At 44.0% G+C, this 20,848-nt stretch overlaps 1 protein-coding gene across 6 annotated transcripts in view; it reads left to right on the top strand.

Annotated features, from left to right (window-relative positions):
• Positions 1 to 20,848, top strand: part of STN1 (STN1 subunit of CST complex) — a 67,115-nt gene that overhangs the window by 13,313 nt on the left and 32,954 nt on the right. For 3 of the 6 annotated variants that reach the window (XM_056529171.1, XM_056529169.1, XM_056529174.1), the window contains exons 2-3: positions 9,348 to 9,400; positions 18,344 to 18,475. In XM_056529171.1, coding sequence (XP_056385146.1) covers positions 18,367 to 18,475 — 109 coding nt within the window. In that variant the 5' untranslated portion in view covers positions 9,348 to 9,400; positions 18,344 to 18,366. The remainder of the gene's footprint in view (positions 1 to 9,347; positions 9,401 to 18,343; positions 18,476 to 20,848) is intronic. The other 3 variants (XM_056529173.1, XM_056529170.1, XM_056529168.1) reach the window with 1 other exon arrangement.

Here is a 20,848-nt window from a genome sequence, read left to right as displayed (position 1 = left end):
CACAAAGAATGAACATGTTCGTTCTCTGCACGGAACAATTTCAGAGTCAGAAGACCCATTCACACTGATGTCAAAGTTCACCGCTCGGAATTCTGCTCTCGAAATTCCTCTCACGGAAATCCGCGGGAATTATGCAGTGTGAACGTACCCTTATACAGCTTCATTGACAGAGAAATGTACAAAAAAATGCTTATGTGGTGATAAAAACTGAAATCTAATACTGGATCTCTAGTAACCACAAAGGTTAGTACATCCTAAATAGAGATGGTGTATGTACAATTGTGCTTAAAGGGGTACTCCACTGCTCAGCGTTTGAAACGAAATGTTCCGAAAGCTTAGAGCCGGCGCTGGGAGCACGTGACGTCATAGACCTGCCCCCTCATGCCATCACACCCCGCCCCTCAGTGTTTGGAACAAAATGTTCCGAATGCTTAGGTGCTGGTTAGATGTGATGCCATAGCCCCGCCCTCTCATGCCATCACGCCCCGCCCCCTCAATGCAAGTCTATGGGAGGGGGCGTGACGGCTGTCACGCCCCCTCCTATAGACTTGCATTGAGGGGGCGGGGTGTGACATCATGAGGGGCGGGGCTATGACGTCATGAGCTCCCGGCTCTAAGCGTTCAGAACATTTTGTTCCAATCGCTGAGCAGCAGAGTACCCCTTTAATTCAGCCTTTTTTTTCCGCAATAGCCGCAGTTATATTTTACTTGTTCTGATTGGACGCAGCATTATTACTGTGCCTGTCATTTCACAATTGTATTGAATCCTGCCTTGTTCTTGGGGACACATGTCAACCACACTGAGTGTCCCATTATGCAACCAACACAACTGTCTATTACATAAATAATAAGACTGCGATTGTCTATTATCTTCTGCTTTATATAGAGGAAACGCCTTACGGAATTGACTGACTCATAAGATTTACAAGCCCCGGCAGAGTCTGGGAGATTCCAGGGTGTCAGGATGCCACCTAAATATTTTCCTGTTTGTGTTCGTGATGCCGGATTTATACTTGCTGAGAGACAGAATTCATTATACTGTCTGGATTAAAAGCTGCTCATTTGGGTTTCTTTAAAGCATGAGGTAGTAGGAATGTTAATCCATGATAATTGGTTATATAGGATGTAGTCATTTAATTCTATGAGTTTGTAGATATGTAAAAGTACAACGTAATAGTAAAGTGAACCTAGTTCTAGAAGAGTTTCCCTGTAGATAAAGCCATCTCTACAATACCCTTTCAAGCCTGAGGAGCAATCGTTCCCACTTGTAAGATGCAGCCACAGAGTTCCTGTCGAAGAATAGATTTAAATTTTTACCTAATTTCTTTTTCACACTCACAGACTCTTAAAGGGGTACTACCGTGGAAAACCTTTTTTTTTTTTTAAATCAACTGGTGCCAGGAAGTTAAACAGATTTGTAAATCACTTCTATTAAAAAATCTTAATCCTTCCAGTACTTTTTAGGGGCTGTATACTAAAGAGAAAATGCATTTCCTGTGATGTCCTGACCACAGTGCTCTCTGCTAACCTCTGCTGTCCATTTTAGGAACTATCCAGAGAAGCAAATGTTTGTAATGGGGATTTTCTCCAGTCCCTAAAATGGACAGCAGAGGTCAGCAGAGAGCAACGTGGTCAGGACATCACAGGAAATGCATTTCTTTTTTGGATTTCACTTTAGTATACAGCCCCTAAAAAGTACTGGAAGGATTAAGATTTTTTTTAATAGAAGTTATTTACAAGTCTGTTTAACTTCCTGACACCAGTTGATTTAAAAAAAAAAGAAAAAAGTTTTCCATGGTAGTACCCCTTTAAAGGGGTTATCCAGAAATTGAAAAACGGAGCTAATTTCTTTCAAACCCCCTCTGTCTGTCTCCAGATTTGATGTGGTTCTGCAGCTCAATTCTATTGAAGAGAATGGAGCCAAGTTGTAATACCACACACAACCTGGGGACAGACGTGGAGCTGTTTTTGAAAGAAATTAGCAGTTTTTTTTTATTCCTGGAGAATCCCTTTAAAGGGGTACTCTGGCCCTAAGACATCTTATCTCCTATCCAAAGGATATGGGATAAGATGTCTGACCGTGGGGGTCCCGCCACTGGGTGGCGGGACCCCCGCAGTCAGACATCTTATCCCCTATCCTTTGGACAGGGGATAAGATGTCTTAGGGCCGGAGTACCTTTTTAATGATTGCAGATGCTTAGGGTTAGGGTTAGACAATGGCTGCACCAGTTTGTGAGTAAAATTGCCCCACTATTGACTGCCGCATTTTGTAGTTGATGTGGCCTCACGTTTAGGGTGGGTTCACACTAGCCTAGTAATGAGGCATTTTTTACAGCTGCAATACAGCCACAGGTTACGGTCCGATTTAAAAATGTGATGACCCCAACTAACGGCTGTCAGCCGGCCCTGCCTAGATGTTACTTATGGAACAACACCGACCACTTTACACTGGTTGGCCCGGTACCTCCAGAGGTGCTTGTCACTACCTGCTACAGAATGAACTCCCTAGGCCGCAAACTTCAACTTGTAATAACAGTCATACAGAGCAGCTAAAGTTGTTTTAAGGTGTTACTCCGCCCCTAGACAAAGGATAGGGGATAAGATGTTTGATTGTGGGGGTCCCGCCGCTGGTGACCCCCGCAATCTTGGCTGCAGCACCGCAGATATCCTTGCCAGATGAATGGCGATGCAGGCCGGAGGCTCGTGATGTCATGGTCTCTCCCCACTCGTCACGCCCCCTCCCATAGACTTGCATTGAGGGGGCGTGGCCATGACATCATCAGCCTCCAGCGCTGTACCTGACGCTCTAAACGAATGCCGGGTGCAGCAGGGAGATTGCGGGTATCCTCAGTGGCGGGACCCTCGCGATCCGACATCTTATCCCCTATCCAAAGATTAGGGGATAAGATGTCTAGGGGCAGAGTACCCTTTTAAGTCTATGTTAATAGACGACAACTTTAACCGCATTTATTCTCAACTAGCAACTCAGAGTGTACCAGTTACACCTTCAGGCTGAGTTTGAGTTAGCCAAAAATTTATGTATTTTTACGTCTACATTATGACTGCAAGTCCCAGCCCAACCATGGGCCCGATGACCTACACTATTAGCTGTCAGTTCTGGTAAGTAGACCCGCCATTGGGCTGGGGCTTGCGACTGTAATATAAATCCATCTTTATTAAACTAGTGTGAACCCAGCCTCACTGTATACAAGAGCAGGATTTCCTCTCAACTCCCTTTTGGCTACTCCCACTATCCATGCCCAGTCCACTGGCCTACAGGACTGTGACATGCCTAGGCCACTATACAGGTCACAGCTTGTGCCATCTACCAGAACCGCAGCCATATTTTATACAGTCCCTCAGACTTAAAGGGTACCTTTCATCAAAAAAACTTTTGATATATTATAGATTAATGTATGCAGAATAACTTTCCAATAGCATGTTATTAAAAAATATGCTTCTTTCTATTTAATTTTCCACTTTGAAAAAGTGACCACTAGGGGTCTCCCTACCAGTACTTTTTTATAGATTTCAGACTCATGCAGGAGTCCTAAATCTCAGACTGTATCCGGAACACAGACAAACTCACCACTGCTCACTGCCAGGGAGCAATGTTGTGCTTGTCTGTGTCCCGGTGCATTGCCGTAGAATGAGATTTGCCATAGAATGAGATGGTCCGCCTCCATCACATCCTATTGGCTCACTCTTGTCACGTGACATATTTAAACGTCACGCATCGATGCGCACAGCAGTGTCAGTTTGGCTATCACAGGGAGAGGATCTCCTCTCCCTGTGATAGCTGAAGCTGCACGGAGCTATCGGGATCCCGATGCCCGATGGCGCTGTCATCAGTGTGCGTCCCCGCTAGCGCCCCACGCCCGCAGCTCTACTCCCCATCCCCCGTTAACGCTCAGGGAGCGATCCACAGCGCTATCGAAATCCCGATGGCGCTGTCATCAGTGTGCGTCCCCGCGAGCGCCCCATGCCCGCAGCTCTACTCCCCGTCCCGTTAACGCTCAGGGAGCGGGGAACTACTTTACCTGCGCCCGATGCTCTACTTTCTGTTCCCCGCTCCCTGAGCGTTAACGGGACGGGGAGTAGAGCTGCTGGCGTGGGGCGCTCGTGGGGACGCACACTGATGACAGCGCCATCGGGATCCCGATAGCGCTGTGGATCAACAGTAAATGTATATGAGCCAGCCGTATGAGCTGCGTACATGTGTGAACTTCTGTTGGGCCACAGAGGCCATGAGAGCTCCGTACAGCTTCAGCTATCACAGGGAGAGGAGATCCTCTCCCTGTGATAGCCAAACTGACACTGCTGTGCGCATCGATGCGTGACGTTTAAATATGTCACGTGACAAGAGTGAGCCAATAGGATGTGATGGAGGCGGACCATCTCATTCTATGGCAAATCTCATTCTATGGCAATGCACTGGCTGCAGTCTAAGATTTAGGACTCCTGCATGAGTCTGAAATTTATAGAAAAAAGGACTGGTAGGGAGACCCCTAGTGGTCACTTTTTCAAAGTGGAAAATTAAATAGAAAGAAGCATATTTTTTAATAACATGCTATTGGAAAGTTATTCTGCATACATTAATCTATAAAGTTTTTTTGATGAAAGGTACCCTTTAAAGGGATATTCCAGAAAAAAAGTTTATTTTATATCAACTGGCTCCGGAAAGTTAAACAGATTTGTAAATTACTTCTATAAAAAAAAATATATTAATGCTTCCAGTAGTTATCAGCTGCTGAAGTTGAGTTGTTCTTTTCTGTCTGACAACAGTGCTCTCTGCTGACACCTCTGTCTGTCTCAGGAACTGTCCAGAGTAGAAGCAAAACCCCATAGCAAACCTCTAATGTTTTGGACAATTCCTGAGACAGACAGAGGTGTCAGCAGAGAGCATTGTTGTCAGACAGAAAAAGAACAACTCAACTTCAGCAGCTGATAACTACTGGAAGGATTACATATTTTTTTTATTTTTTTTAAATAGAAGTAATTTACAAATATGTTTAACTTTCTGGAGCCAGTTGATTTAAAATAATGTTTTCCAGTGGAGTACCCCTTTAACTACCAGTTTGACGCTTTCTAACTGTAGTCTCAAACTGTGGCCCTCCAGATGTTGCAAAACTTCAACTCCCAGCATGCCCGGACAGCCAACGGCTGTCCGGGCATGCTGGGAGTTGAAGTTTTGCAACATCTGGAGGGCCACAGTTTGAGACCACTGCTCTATAAATTTCTGGTAAACATGTAGGAATACATAAGTTTTTTTTTTCCTGAATACCCCTTTAAGTTTTCCCAAAACGTTCACAGTCCGCAGTCTCTCCAAGAGCAAGTCTCCTCTAGCGACAAGGCCCCGCAGAGCACAGCGGTATATATGACACCTGAATTACTTGGGCATTGATGTACCACAAAACACTTTGGCACTTTCTAAACTTGGGGTACCTGACAGGTTCTTAGGGGCCCCTTACAAAGCTGCTGCGGAGGTTTTTGCCCCCAGCCCACTGATTCTCTCATGATGGATAAACTGCTATGGTCTACAATGATATGTTAGGCTGGGTTCACATCACGTTTTTGCCATTCTGTTTTCAATCCGTTTTCCTAAAGAAAACCGTATGGCAAAAAAACGGATGGAACAGTATGGGACAAAGTAAACTGTATGCGTTTTTAAACCGTATACTGTTTTTAAAAGTGCATACAGTTCCGTCAGTTTTTATTAAAAAAACTAAAAAAAACATGCGTTTTTGACTTTGGAATGCCAATGCGCATGTGCAAAGTAAAAACCGTGTACGGTTTCCCGTATGGAACTGTATACATGTGCGTTTCCCATTGACATCCATGTTAAAAAAAACGTATGCTGTTGCAGTATGGGTTTTAAACCGGAGACAAAAAACGTAGTCAACCATGGTTTTGTCTCCGGTTTAAAAACTGTACTGCAACCGCATACGTTTTTTTTTTAACATGGACGTCAATGGGAAACGCACATGTATACAGTTCCATACGGGAAACCGTATACAGTTTTTACTTTGCACATGTGCATTTGCATCTTAAAGTCCCCACCCAACACCCCTCCCATTAAATATGGACAAAAATATAAAAAACCTATGTTTGTTTTTGTTTTTTTTAAACGGACGGAACAGTTTGCACTTTTAAAAACACTATACAGTTTAAAAACGCATACGGTTTACTTTTTCCCATACTGTTCCATCCTTTTTTTTGCCATACGGTTTTCTTTAGAAAAACGGATTGAAAACAGTTTGGCAAAAATGTGATGTGAACCCAGCCTTACTCATAGGGTCTCATTGTTTAAAAAAATAAAAATAAATGATGAGCGAACTTACAGTAAATTCGATTCGTCACGAACTTCTCCGCTCGGCAGTTGATGACTTTTCCTGCATAAATTAGTTCAGCTTTCCAGTGCTCCGGTGGGCTGGAAAAGGTGGATACAGTCCTAGGAGACTCTTTCCTAGGACTGTATCCACCTTTTCCAGCCCACCGGAGCACTGGAAAGCTGAACTAATTTACACAGGAAAAGCCATCAACTGCCGAGCCGAGAAGTTCGTGACGAATCGAATTTACTGTAAGTTCGCTCGTCTCTAGTTACAATATTAATTGGTTCCGGGACGACCATTGTATGTTGAAACCATTGTATGTTGAGACCAGAACTCTATGGAAACCTGGTAATTGGTTCTAAAGGCACCAAAATGTCATCCAAAAATAGGAAAAAGTGAGAATTGAAGAAAAATAAGTAGATAACTAAATAGATAAAGCAAGTCCTTACATGTCTAAGTCAGTGTTTCCCATGCAGGGAGCCTCCAGCTGTTGCTAAACTACAACTCCCAGCATGCCCGGACAGCCTTTGGCTGTCCGGGCATGCTGGGAGTTGTAGTTTTGCAAAAGCTGGGGCCACCCTGCTTGGGAAACACTGGTCTATGTAGAGGACAGGAGCTTCTTTGGGGTCCTGTACAGTACACAATGTCCTAAAAAGTAATGGAGTCGCCTTCACCTGGTGTCCAAAGGAGCAGGTAACCCTGGGACAGGTAAAGTGTACAGAACATGTAATACCTCCCTGTACTGTAGGGGGCGCTACCAGACATCAGTCAGTGCATACACTTCAGTAATACAGGTGTTTTACCAGTGAATGCCCATTTTGATTGGTCGGTTCTTTCAGCCATTGACACGTTTCACAGATCTGGACTGTCTTTACATTGTATGTTGAGTCTGGTTTAAACTTACGATGGTCCAGAAAAGACCAATGTATGTTGAAACTATTGTATGTTGAGGCCATTGTAAGTTGAGGGATCACTGTATAGAGATAGATATATAATATCTTTTTCTTTTTATTGAGTGTCTTTGTATACTGTATAATAGAATAGTCTACTTCTTTATTCCATACAAACTAGTATGCAGACAGATTGTGGACTAGGTTATTGGTATGTTGGGTTAATAGGTTGTATGGGTTGGAGTCCTGACCAAAATGCTGAACGTAGTGTTTAAATGTTCTACAAAACCATCTGATTCTAACTTCTATACAATATATTTACCGTATAATAAACCGCAGCATTTATGTGTAACAGTAGCCTTTATTTTATAGCTCGGACGTATTACAGTGTTGGACATTTCTGGCTTCTCCCTCCTTTGGTTCCTTCATGGTGTCACTTGACATTTTCCGGCCCTTTTTACATTCTTGCGCACAGTACAGGAATCCCTTTGAGGGTCACAGCGCTTGGCATGTTACATTCTGTGATAATTGTGCGGTTATTCCCACAACCCTCATTCTTTACATCAAAGTCACTTTGGATTATTGTGGTTGTGTTCTCATCCGGGTCACCGCCTCATACAAGTCATGAACTTCTAAGGTCACTATGGTGAACGCCATCTCTGACCATGTGTGCCCCTATATACAGTTCAACATTCTGCCCTAAATATATTTTCTTTCTTGGTAAATGCCATTGGTGCAAATGTGGTGTGCCACTGTGGTGAGTGGCAGGACCACGGGTGTTGCGGTGATGAGTGTTGGAATCAGATGTTATTAACCCCGGGGGTCTGATGGTATTAAAGGGGTATTCCGCCACGGGAACGGAAGATCGTGATGTCACAACTCCGCCCCTGTGTGATGTCACACCCCGCCCCCTCAATGCAAGTCTATGGGAGGGGGCGTGACAGCTGTCACGCCCCCTCCCATAGGCTTACATTGAGGGGGCAGTGTGACATCACACAAGGGCGGAGCCGTGATGTCACAATGCTCCGGCCCCGTGATCAACAGTAATCAGGCCTGGAGTGAACACGCTCCGGGGACTGATTTTAACGGGGCGCGGCGTGCAAGATCACAGAGTTCCCCAGCGGTGGGAACCCCGTGATCAGGTATCTTATCCCCTATCCTATAGATAGGGGATAAGATGTCTAAGTGCCGGAGTACCCCTTTAACCCCTATGTGTTCGCCAGTGTGGTTTTTCGGGTTCGGGAATACCACACGCCCGGATTCTCCTCTATCCCACGGGCTAGTAGTGAATAAAGAGCCCACAACCAGTTGAGGGTATACGGAGGCTTTACTGAATAGATGACAGGAGTAATTATCTTCACAGCTATTGCCAGATTGTCCCAGAGATGTGACCAGTACCATTGGCATTGGCTGTCCGGGCATGCTGGGAGTTGTAGTTTTGCAACATCTGAAGGTCCGCAGATTGCAAACCACTGTATCCCTATGCCCGGGCTGCAAAAGGTAAACAAAATAAACTTTAACTCACCTTCCCCGTCGGTCCGGACCTGCTTCCCAGGAAACGGGAACATCGGAGAGCTGTCAGCGTATCACCAGCCGCAGCGATGTTCCGCCTTGGCTGGTGATAGGGTGAGCGCACTGTCATGTAAGAAGCCGGCTTCTTACATGACAGTGGGCTCAGCCTATCACCGGCGAGGGAGAACATCGCTGCGGCCGGTGAAAGGCTGACGGCTGCCGACGTTCACGTCCCCAGCGTAAGGCTGAACGTGCGTTCGTTTTATTTTGTTTACTTTTTGCAGCCCGGGCATAGGGATACCGCATAGGGATACCGCACAGTATAGAGAGTCTCAGCGCCGGTGGCCGCAATAAACAGGAGGATGAGGAGGGCAGCGCTTGCGGGTGACGTGAGTAGTACCCCGATGGGGACAGTGCAGCGCTGGGCTAATAATTAATTTTGGGGGAGGGGGGATACCGTTATATACCGTGGAACCGCCATAAGTTACAAAAATATCGCGATACACATATTTGGCCATACCGCGCAGCCCTAGCTAAACGTAATAGAACATTTTAGTTTCAGACTCAACACATTGTTTATCAGCTAAGTAAATACTGTTCTGTGTTCTTCTAGGTTCTGCATCCGATCCTGGTGCATGTAAAGGGGTCTTGAAGTGTGGGTGTGGGGTGAGTATAGGATTTAATGTCCTGTAGCTACATGAATCAACAACATTTAGGTGGTTATCTAGGAAAAAACTTTTTTATATATCAACTGGCTCCAGAAAGTTAAACAGATTTGTAGATTACTACTATTAAAAAAATCGTAATCCTTTCAGTACTTATGAGCTGCTGAAGTTGAGTTGTTCTTTTCGGTCTAAGTGCTCTCTGATGTCCAGAGTAGAAGCAAATCCCCATAGCAAACCTCTTCTACACTGTGCAGTTCACGAGACAAGCAGAGATGTCAGCGGAGAGCACTGTTGCCAGACAGAAAAGACAAACTCAACTTCAGCAGCTGATAATTATTGGAAGGATTAAGATTTTTTAATAGAAGTAATTTACAAATCTTTCTGGAGCCAGTTGATATATACAATTTTTTTCCCCCTGGAATTCCCCTTTAATAAAGTAAAACTGCTTTCTGGAAAGGAAGAGGTAAAACCCAGGAAGGGCCTGGGCCAGTGTTCCCCAAATAGTGTGCCTCCAGCTGTTGCAATAGTACAACTCCCAGCATGTCTGGACATCCTATAGATAAGGAATTACTTTGGAAAAAGTGGAGCCTGACACTTCCATGCACTTTTAGCTCAGACAAACACACATTTAATTTCTGTATTTGGAAGAAGCATGCAAGTGACTTAAGGCCTATTTTTACATCTTAAAGGGGTTATCCAGGAAAAAACTTTATATATATATATATAAACAACTGGCTCCAGAAAGTTAAACAGATTTGTAAATTACTTCTATTAAAAAATCTTAATCCTTTCAGTACTTATGAGCTTCTGAAGTTGAGTTGTTCTTTTCGGTCTAAGTGCTCTCTGATGACACATGTCTCGGGAACTGCTCAGTTTAGAAGAAAATCCCCATAGTAAAACTCTTCTACTCTGTGCAGTTCCCGAGACACGTGTCATCAGAGAGAACTTAGACAGAAAAGAACAACTCCAATTCAGAAGGTCATAAGTACTGAAAGGATTAAGATTTTTTTAATAGAAGTAATTTACAAATCTGTTTACCTTTCTGAAGCCAGTTGATATATAAAAAAAAGTTTTTTCCTGGAATACCCCTTTAATTGTCATTGCAATTCACTTGTTCTGACCATAATAAAAGTTGTATAGGGTGAATGGGATAACGCACAACTTTGGTTTGGCATTTTTTTTCTGGCCAAAAAATAATGCTCCAAAAAACTGGCCCCTAATTTTTCACTACCAAGATGGAGCTTTTGTGGTGTCTTTTCCCCCCCAAAAAATGTAATGTGATTCTTTATGATGTGACTTAAATGAGATACAATACAGGAATATGGGTGCACTACTGTGGTAGATGTAAACAATACATTGGCTATCCCTCAACACTGATGTTAAAATTGAGACATTCGCCAGTGTATCCTTATATGAAGGACACACCAGAGCCCGCACACCAACGCCAAGGTTTCTCAAAATGGCGCGGGACCTAACGCTAACCTACCTGTGCTTGATAAGCAAAACAGGGACCAGTGAGCAATTACGGCAGCATTCGGTCGACTCACAACTTCCTCCCAGATACCCTCCAGCGTGACTGAGCACACATGCAATGGGAGGAGGGAGGCAAGCTGCAAGCCCCACCTGAGTGTGCTAATATGGGTGCCTGGCCTCACAGGTGCTACCTTAATGCTGCCTTGAAGATATTCAAGGCGCATGACTTAAATGAGAACTATTATGCACAAAAATGTATCCCCTATCCATAGAATAGGGAGTAAGTTTTTGATTGCGGGGGGTCCGATCGCTGGGACCCCCCACAATCTGACGACGAAGGAGATGTGCCGGCCATGCAGGGGATCCCGGCACGGAGCAGTCCTCGGACACCGAGGAGGCAGGTAAGGTCCCTCCAGGTGTCCTGTAAGCTGTTCGGGACGCCGCGATTTCTCTTTCCCTTCAGACGCGGTGGTCAGCTTTGATCGCCGCGTCTGAAGGGTTAATACACGGCATCACCACGATCCATGATGTCCTGTATTAGCCGCGGGTCCTGGCTGTTGATGGCCGCAGGGACCGCCGCAATAAGACAGGGTTTTAATGTGTATTCGCCGTATAAGACGCACCAACTTTCCCCCCCTAGTTTTGGGGTAGAAAAAGTGCGTCTTATACGGCGGAGAATACGGCATGCTTCTCACGTACCTTGGACACCGTTCAAACAACAAGAAGGATTATTTTTTAAACCTCCAATCTTTGTTGGGCATCAGATAAAGGGCTTCACCTTATGTGGTCAATGGCATCAGTAGATGTATAAGTTATTAGAAAATGATCTCATTTAAAAAGTGCCATGATTTTTTGATGCAGTTAGCCACACCACAATAAAAGACGATATTAATATGCATTTATGCCTGTGAACGTTGGTCTTACTTTTTTTTTTCAAAGTGAACTTTTTCTAGCATTCTGGGGAAGGAATAATAGAAACAGTTGTGCAGACCACAAGTCTCAGATGAGTCAGGAAACCTTGTATTTTCTCTTGTATTCTATACACCAGGGAGCTCGGCGGAAGCACAATGGGTTTCTTGTAGAGAACCGCACATGTGTGGTGCAGATACACTTCATGGTGAAGCCAGGCATAGATGCAGATGTACAGCTTTACAATCTCTCTGCTTCCCAGTGCACCATGGGAACAATTTAGGCATTTTACGGTGGAGGAAGATGCTCTAAATCAGTGTCTTCAAAACTGTGTCTCCAGCTGTTGCAAAACTATTAGCTTCCAGCATGCCAATGCTGTCCTAAATGCAATAAAGAGGTACTCCAGAGGAAAAAATATATATTTTTAAATCAACTGGAGCCAAAAAGTTATACAGATTTGTAAATTACTTCTATTTAAAAATCTTGAGCCATCTAGTTCTTACCAGCTGCTGTATGCTCCAGAGGAAATTGTATAGTTCTTTCCAGTCTGACCACAGTGCTCTCTGCTGCCACCTCTGTTTGTGTCAGGAACTGTCCAGAGCAGAAACAAATCCCCATAGCAAACCTCTCCTGCTCCGGACAGTTCCTGACACTGACAGAGGTGGCAGCAGAGAGCACAGTGGTCAGACTAGAAAGAACTACACAACTTCCTCTAGAGCATACAGCAGCTGATAAGTACTGGAAGGATTAAGATCCCCCCCTTTAATAGGTACAGGCCTATTAACACATTTGAGATAAAAGAGCACAAACGGATGCGCTCCGTAGTGTAACACCAAAGGTGAGTTGGTAACGCTAAGTGTGAATTGCGCTTACCACATGAAGTTGTACTCCAACCAAGTACAACAATAGAACAGGGAGTATCATCAAAGGGTCTCTGCAGCTTCGCAGAAGTTAAAAGGATTTATTTCCCATAATGCAACGCGTTTCACGGTCACCCGCTTCCTCAGGCACGCCTGAGGAAGCGGGTGACCGTGAAACGCGTTGCATTATGGGAAATAAATCCTTTTAACTTCTTATCTGGTCTCAGCGCTTCCATTGATCCCGCTCTGCTACCTGGAGATTGCTTGTTTTTATCGTATTAACACATTTGGCTCATGTTTGACTGTCTGTGTGACACAATCAATGGCATCTTTTCTCACAATGGCACTCCTGTTATGAAAATGACTAGTAAAGGTAGTCGCCAGGTATTACTGATGAAAACCTTGCTGAGCATACTACATAGCGCCAACCATGTTCCAATTCAACTATCTGCCAATTTTCCTACGACCTCCCCATTATGTTTTAGGGGTTGTTCCCTATGCACCTCAGCTGTCAGGTGGCTAGTTCTTTTTTTATTTTAATTTTTTTTTTGGGGGGGGGGGGGGAGGGGGGGATATATTCCTATTGAGGGACCTACAGGTTTCCAGTGTCCCCTTAAATCGTCTTTTTGTTTATTGGGCCAACAACCTTCTCGTCTGCCCAACAGAGTCTTTAGTAGACAAGTGTCGGCACAACTGCGATGGTGGCGGTGCACGTGGTGGCATCACAGCCAATAATAAAGGTATGTTCACACTACGTAATTCCCACGGAATTGCATCCTGTGAACATAAACATCAATGTGAATGGGTGTTCCTCAAGACCTGTTCAAACTGAGAAATTCTAGCGCTGGACAATTCTGCCGCTGAAATTGTTCCGCGCTAAGAAGAAACATGTTCATTCTTTGCGCAGAAGTCCGCGAGCACTGCATAGCCGTCAGTGGTGACGGTGCAGTGCCGTCCGGTCCTACCTCCAAAGTATTTAGTCGGCGGCCGCCAACGTGGAATCTCCACTCACTGAATTCTGCAAGCGGAGATTCTGCAGTGTGAACGTACCCAACAGTAGTAAGAAGATCCCAGCACTCACCAAGTTGGACACAATAACTGAAGTGTTTACTCACATCTGGTCATAGTTGTGATACAGACAGTACGTTTTTTGCAGCGGCAGGCCTTCCCCAACAAGGTCTTTACGCTCTCTCAATTTATTTTACTAGCGGCACAAATCCTTATTGCTACTAACTGAAAGCAATCTTCTTACTTTTAGACCGGGTCACAGATTAATTTATTATAATTTATTTTTTTTATAGTTAAAGGGGTACTCCGGTAAAAAACTATTTTTTTTTTTAAATCAACTGGTGCCAGAAAGTTAAACAGATTTGTAAATGACTTCTATTAAAAAATCTTAATCCTTCCAGTACTTACCAGCTGCTGTATGCTACAGTGGAAGTTCTTCTTATCTTTTTAAATGTATTTTCTGTCCGACCACAGTGCGGACAGTTCCTGAAACAGACAGATGTGTCAGCAGAGAGCACTGTGGTCAGACAGAAAATACATTTTTAAAAGAAAAGAACTTCCTGTGGAGCATACAGCAGCTGATAAATACTGGAAGGATTAAGATTTTTAAACAGAAGTAATTTACAAATTTGTTTAACTTTTTGGCACCGGTTGATTTAAAAAAATAATAATAATTATTTCACCGGAGTACCCCTTTAATCTTATTATGCTATCTGAAAAATTGACTGCCATAGTGGAACATTATGATCATGTGTGGGAGCCATGGACATCTTTCTCCTTGTGTCCAGATCTTAGATATTCCATGTCCTTAGGTTGGGTTCACACCACGTTTTTGCAGTATAGTTCCCATATACGTTTTCAATTTAAAAACCGTACGGAACCGTATTAAAAACCGTATACATTGACTCGCCATTGAAAACCGTATGCCAAATGATGCATCAGGTTGTGTCCGTTTTGCATCCTGTATGGTTTTTTCCTTTTTATTCCTGTACCCAAAACCGTAGCCTATGACTGTTTTTGGTCCTGGTGAAAAACCGTATTGAAACCGTATGCGTCTGTTTTTTTAACATGGGAGTCAATGGGAACCGTACAGAACCGTATGTGCGTTCGGTTCCATCCAGTTTGCACCATACGGTTTTTGACTTTGCACAGTTTTTTTTTCTTGGAATTTCAATCAGACAAGTGAAACTTTATTCAAAGTTAAAAACTTATACAGTTTTTTCTTAAAAGATGGGTGCAACCGGACATCATTTTTCAAACCGTATATGGGTTAAAATTTGTACACGTTTTTATACAGTGTAATCCGGTTTTGAGGAATCAGTTTTTCATATAAAAACCTGATACGGGAACTCTATTGCAAAAACGAATTTTTTGGTGTGAATGCCGCCTTATACTGATGCATCTGTTATTTTTTTTATTTAATTTATTTGAACCTGATCTGATCCTTCCTTATTGTTCAGTGACATGTGCCTCGTTTTGTTGTGTCTCTGTCTTTGGTTATTCATGTTGAATGTTTTCCAATCCTGTTGGGTTGCAGCCCGCCTCTCGTTTTGCCTTGTTATACTCCTTCTTTGCTATGTGCGGAGTTTTTCCATAAACTTACTCTGTTTGATACTAATAACTCCATTACTGCAATAGACCAGTATGCGAGCTAGAATCACTGAGCACCACACTGCGGCCACTTCTGGTGACCATACTGGTTCCACATCTTCAGGATGACGTGCGCTCACACTGCTTCTTACTGGTTCTAATGCTTGTAAAATGTTTATCAGGTTAAAATAAAGAGTTAGCCACTTGTTATAGGGAACCTGTCAGGCTGCAAAATGTCTGTAGTAATGGCATGAGCCACTTTTTTGGCCCAAATAAACATCGAAAATACCTGTTAAGCAAGATGCTGCAAATGTATTGTTCCACGTGTGCCATTTGGATGCATTTGGCCATGTTCACCATTACCTTTTAGAGATGCTATTAATAAATCTTCTACATTTTTGTCTAATCCAGTGTTTCCCAACCAGGGTGCCTCCAGCTGTTGCAAAACCACAACTCTCAGCATGCCCGGACAGCCTTTGGCTGTCCGGGCATGCTGGGAGTTGTGGTTTTGCAACAGCTGGAGGCACCCTGGATGGAAGGTCTAATCTAACGGAAGTAATTTGAGCACACTCGGCTGAATTATATTATCTAAACAGGGAAACTGAGGTATTAAAGAGTACCTCCCATGATTTTGTTAAATTAAATAATCCTCCCATCATGATAAACCACCCCCTGCCTTTATTTTTATTATTTAGTTTTCTACCTTGATATTGCTCTGTATTTTCTCCTTAGTCTCAGTCAGATTCACAGACTGGGAAGGGGCGTTCCCCCAGCAGGCTGTGACATCATCTGAAGCCATATGGGGAGAACTTCCTCCCTCACTCTGCTACACATAGCCCAGAGCAGTCCAGTGTGAGATGAGCTATGATTGGCTAAGGCTGCACACACACCCCTCAGCACTCCAAACTGCATTTCCTGATTTTGGACTTCTACCAAGCCAGCAGGAGTCCAACGTCTGTGCAAAAGATGGGGGGGGGGGGGGGGGAATGTGCTCTGGACAAGTAGGGAGACACCTAGTGGCAGCTTTTTTAAACACAAATTTTTATTTTTTTTAAAACAAAGTACATTAGAAAGATTTTTTATTTACCATAAGGAGTGCAAAAGCAAAAATTTGCTTTATTCAGAGTGCCCATTTAAATGCAACCTGTCATATTGAAAGTACATTATTAAAAGATGGAAGAGCGCTCCATAGCGTGAAACCGCCAATAGGTAGATCAGCAATGTAACTAGGAACTCTTACCATAGGCGATTGTGTGAGCTCACACACAACAATGGTCAGCATGAGTGAGTATAGGGCCCGGTGTGCAGCCTCCCCAATCATACAAACAGTAGCAGGTGATCATACAAACAGTAGCAGGTGATCATACAAACAGTAGCGGGTGATCATACGAACAGTAGCGGGTGATCATACGAACAGTAGCGGGTGATCATACGAACAGTAGCGGGTGATCATCCGAACAGTAGCGGGTGATCATACGAACAGTAGCGGGTGATCATACGAACAGTAGTGGGTGATCATACGAACAGTAGCAGGTTCCAGCGGCGCTGACCGGGGATGGATACGTCAGGTGGAAAGAAATGATTTATTGGAACAAGAATGCAACGTGCTTCACCTCGCTTGTGCGGTTTCATCAGGCCTGTTGATTCCGCGCAAGCGCGGTGAAACACGTTGCATTCTTGTTCCAATAAATCCTTTCTTTCCATCTGACGTGTCCATCCCCGGTCAGCGCCGCTGAAACCCGCTGCTCTTTGTAAGTCTTCACCTGATATTGAAAGTACAGTCCATTCGGCAGGCATCATGTTATAGAGCAGGAGGGGCTGGACAGAATAAGATATTGTTTTGTGGAAGATAACTTGGTGAATCTTTGCTCATTCTTGGCCAACAGGTCAAGTGGGCGGTCCTAATAAGTGATTGACAGCTATCTGTCTAAAAGGGCAGATTCCTTTCATCTGCTGCTTTGTGTCTTGATTGGACCCTGTGAGATTAGACAGTATTGTGGGAGATTTATTTACAGCATCACTAAAAAGGTGATGGTGGACATGACCAAATTTATCAAAATGCCAAAAGCTGTCCGGGCATGCTGGGCATTGTAGTTTTGCAACAGCTGGAGGCACCCTGGTTGCAAAAAAACGGCCTATAGTTTATTGATGGTCTGCAGGGACGGAGGGGTATTTGCAGCAGTAATGTTTCTGATAAAGGACATCAAATACCGTATTTTTCGCCGTATAAGACGCACTTTTTCTTCCCCAAAACTGGGGGAAAAAGTCGGTGCGTCTTATACGGCGAATACACCCCTATCGCGGCGGTCCCTGCGGCCATCAACGGCCGGGACCCGCGGCTAATACAGGACATCACCGATCGCGGTGATGCCCTGTATTAACCCTTCAGATGCGGCGATCAAAGCTGACCGCCGCGTCTGAAGGGAAAGTGACACTAACCCGGCTGTTCATTCAGGCTGTTCGGGACCGTCACGATTTCACCGCGGCGGTCCCGAACAGCCCGACTGAATAGCCGGGTTAGTGCTTACAGGACCTTACCTGCCTCCTCGGTGTCTTCTCCGTTCAGGGATCCCCTGTATGGCCGGCGCTCTCCTTCCTCGTCATCACGTAGTCGCGTACGTGCGTCGGCGTGCGTAACGACGTGATGACGGCGACGGAGAGCAAGGATACCTGGCCGGCAGCAGAGACGTTCCGGAGCGACGGGGACACGGCGACAGCGATGGAGCGACATCCAGGGCAGCGGTGACGGGTCCGGAGCGGCGGGGACACGTGAGTATTACCTCCTATGCAGTGGTCTTCAATCTGCGGACCTCCAGATGTTGCAAAACTACAACTCCCAGCATGCCCGGACAGCCAACGGCTGTCCGGGCATGCTGGGAGTTGTAGTTTTGCAACATCTGGAGATCCGCAGGTTGAAGACCACTATTGGTCTAATTTTTTTAGATTTTGCACCTATAAATTGGGTGCGTCTTATACGCCGGTGCGTCCTATAGGGCGAAAAATACGGTAATATGCACTGTATTATTATATAAAATCCTGGAGATGCCTCTGTGTAGTTTTAGCTTCCGGTCAGATCTTTTAAGGTTGTGTTTCTTGTCCTTTAGATCTCTTAACTCCCACGCGTTTTATGGAAGAATTACCATCACTAATATGGGGATTGGATCCAGTGTTCTTAGCATTTGCCAAGTTGTACATTAGAGACATTTTAGAACTAAAAGAGTCTAATCAAGTACCCGGTAAGTAAGACAAATGTCTGGAGTATCTGAGAAGGCTTCTTTCTTCTTCAGCTATCTCCTTCTTTTTCATTCCACAGCCATTACTTAGCGAAGTGTTCCCCAACCTCTGGCTCTCTAGTTGTTGCAAAACTACAACTCCCATCATGCTTGCACTGCTGAAAGCTGCCAGGCAGAGGTGTAACTTGTAGCATCTGGACCTTAAAGGGGTACTCCGGTGGAAAACTTTTTTTTTTTTTTTTAAATCAACATGTGGCAGAAAGATAAACAGATTTGTAAAATTACTTCTAATAAAAATCTTAATCCTTCCAGTACTTTTTAGGGTCTGTATACTACAGAGGAATGGTTTTCTTTTTTGAACACAGTGCTCTCTGCTGACATCTCTGTCCATTTTAGGAACTGTCCAGAGCAGCATATGTTTTCTATGGGGATTTTCTTCTACTCTGGACAGTTCTTAAAATGGACAGAGATGTCAGCAGAGAGCACTGTGGTCATGGTGTCAGCAGAGAGCTCTGTGTTCCAAAAAGAAAACCCTTTCCTCTTTAGTACTCAGCAACTAACAAGTACTGGAAGGATTAAGCTTTTTTAATAGAAGTAATTTACAAATCTGTTTTACTTTCTGGCACCAGTTTATTAAAAAAAAAAAAAATTCCACAGGAGTACCCCTTTAAAGGGGTACTCCGGTGGGAAAAAAAAATGTTTCATATCAAATGGCTCCAAGAGGTAAATTATAAATTACTTCTATTAAAAAATCTTTATCCTTCCAGTATTTACCAGCTGCTTTATTCTACAGAGGAGGTTGGGTTCTTCTTTTCTGTCGGACCACTGTTCTCTCTGCTGACACCTCTGTCCATGTCAGGAACTGTCTAGAGTAGGAGAAAATCCCCATAGCAAAGCTATCCTGCTCCGGAAGTTCCTGACATGGACAGAGGTGTCAGCAGAGAGCACTGTGGTCAGACAGAAAAGAACAACTCGACTTCCTCTGTAGTATACAGCAGCTGATAAGTACTGGAAGGATTAAGAGACTCCCCCATATTTCTCCCCAACACAAGACTGTGGCACAAGGTCAATTAGACGGATTAAGATTTTTTTTTAATAGAAGTAATTTATAAATCTGTTTTACTTACTGGCACCAGTTGATTTAAAAATAAAAATATAATGTTTTCCAACAGAGTACCCCTTTAATGCAAAAAATCTTTGGGACCCCTTTAGTTACCAGACCCCTTTAGTTACCCCTATAGTTATGCCCCTGCTGTTAGGGCAGGATGGGGATTGTAGTTTTCCTACACCTGAAGGGCCGCAGGGTGGGGAACACTAAGTCAGTGTATTACAGATGACATCACAGCCAAAAACATAAACCTATAGTTAAAAAAAGCACATTTTATAGGATGTAAGGTGAGTTTGAGTGGTTGTTATGGGTAATAGGTACTTAGTAGGAAAATAAACATATGACCGCACTGAACAATGTGTCTCCGTATGTAAATGATGAGCGTTATTATGTTAGTTAGGTCATATAAGAGCCGTGGGGATGACAGGAGGATGCCTGAGAATGTACACTGGGAAGACTGCAGAGGGCGCTAGAGGCTGTGATGAGTGCCCCACAATATGCTGCTTTATTCTATAGGAGCAGAGATACTGTACATCAGTGGTCTCCAACCTGTGGACCACCAGATGTTGCAAAACTACAACTCCGAGCATGCCCGGACAGCCGTTGGCTGTCCGGCCATGCTGGGAGTTGTAGTTTTGCAACATCTGGAGGTCCGTAGGTTGGAGACCACTGCTGTACAGGGTGGGCCATTTATATGGATACACCTTAATAAAATGGGAATGGTTGGTGATATTAACTTCCGGTTTGAGGCACATTAGTATATGTGAGGAGGGGAAACTTTTCAAGATGGGTGGTGACCATGGCGGCCATTTTGAAGTCGTCCATTTTGAATCCAACTTTTGTTTTTTCAATAGGAAGAGGGTCATGTGACACATCAAACTTATTGGGAATTTCACAAGAAAAACAATGATGTGCTTGGTTTTAATGTAACTTTATTATTTCATGAGTTATTTACAAGTTTCTGACCACTTGTAAAATGTGTTCAATGTGCTGCCCATTGTGTTGGATTGTCAATGCAACCCTCTTCTCCCACTCTTCACACACTGATAGCAACACCGCAGGAGAAATGCTGGCACAGGCTTCCAGTATCCGTATACACTGCTATATACACCGCAGGAGAAATGCTAGCACAGGCTTCCAGTATCCGTATACACTGCTATATACTATATACACCGCAGGAGAAATGCTAGCACAGGCTTCCAGTATCTGTATACACTGCTATATACTACTATATACGCCGCAGGAGAAATGCTAGCACAGGCTTCCAG

Source organism: Hyla sarda, chromosome 7 (genome assembly GCF_029499605.1).
Source record: "Hyla sarda isolate aHylSar1 chromosome 7, aHylSar1.hap1, whole genome shotgun sequence".
In the NCBI taxonomy this organism is placed as follows: Eukaryota; Metazoa; Chordata; class Amphibia; order Anura; family Hylidae; genus Hyla; species Hyla sarda.
The sequence above is the reverse complement of the archived record's forward strand: the minus strand, read 5'-3'. Positions and strand labels throughout refer to the sequence as shown.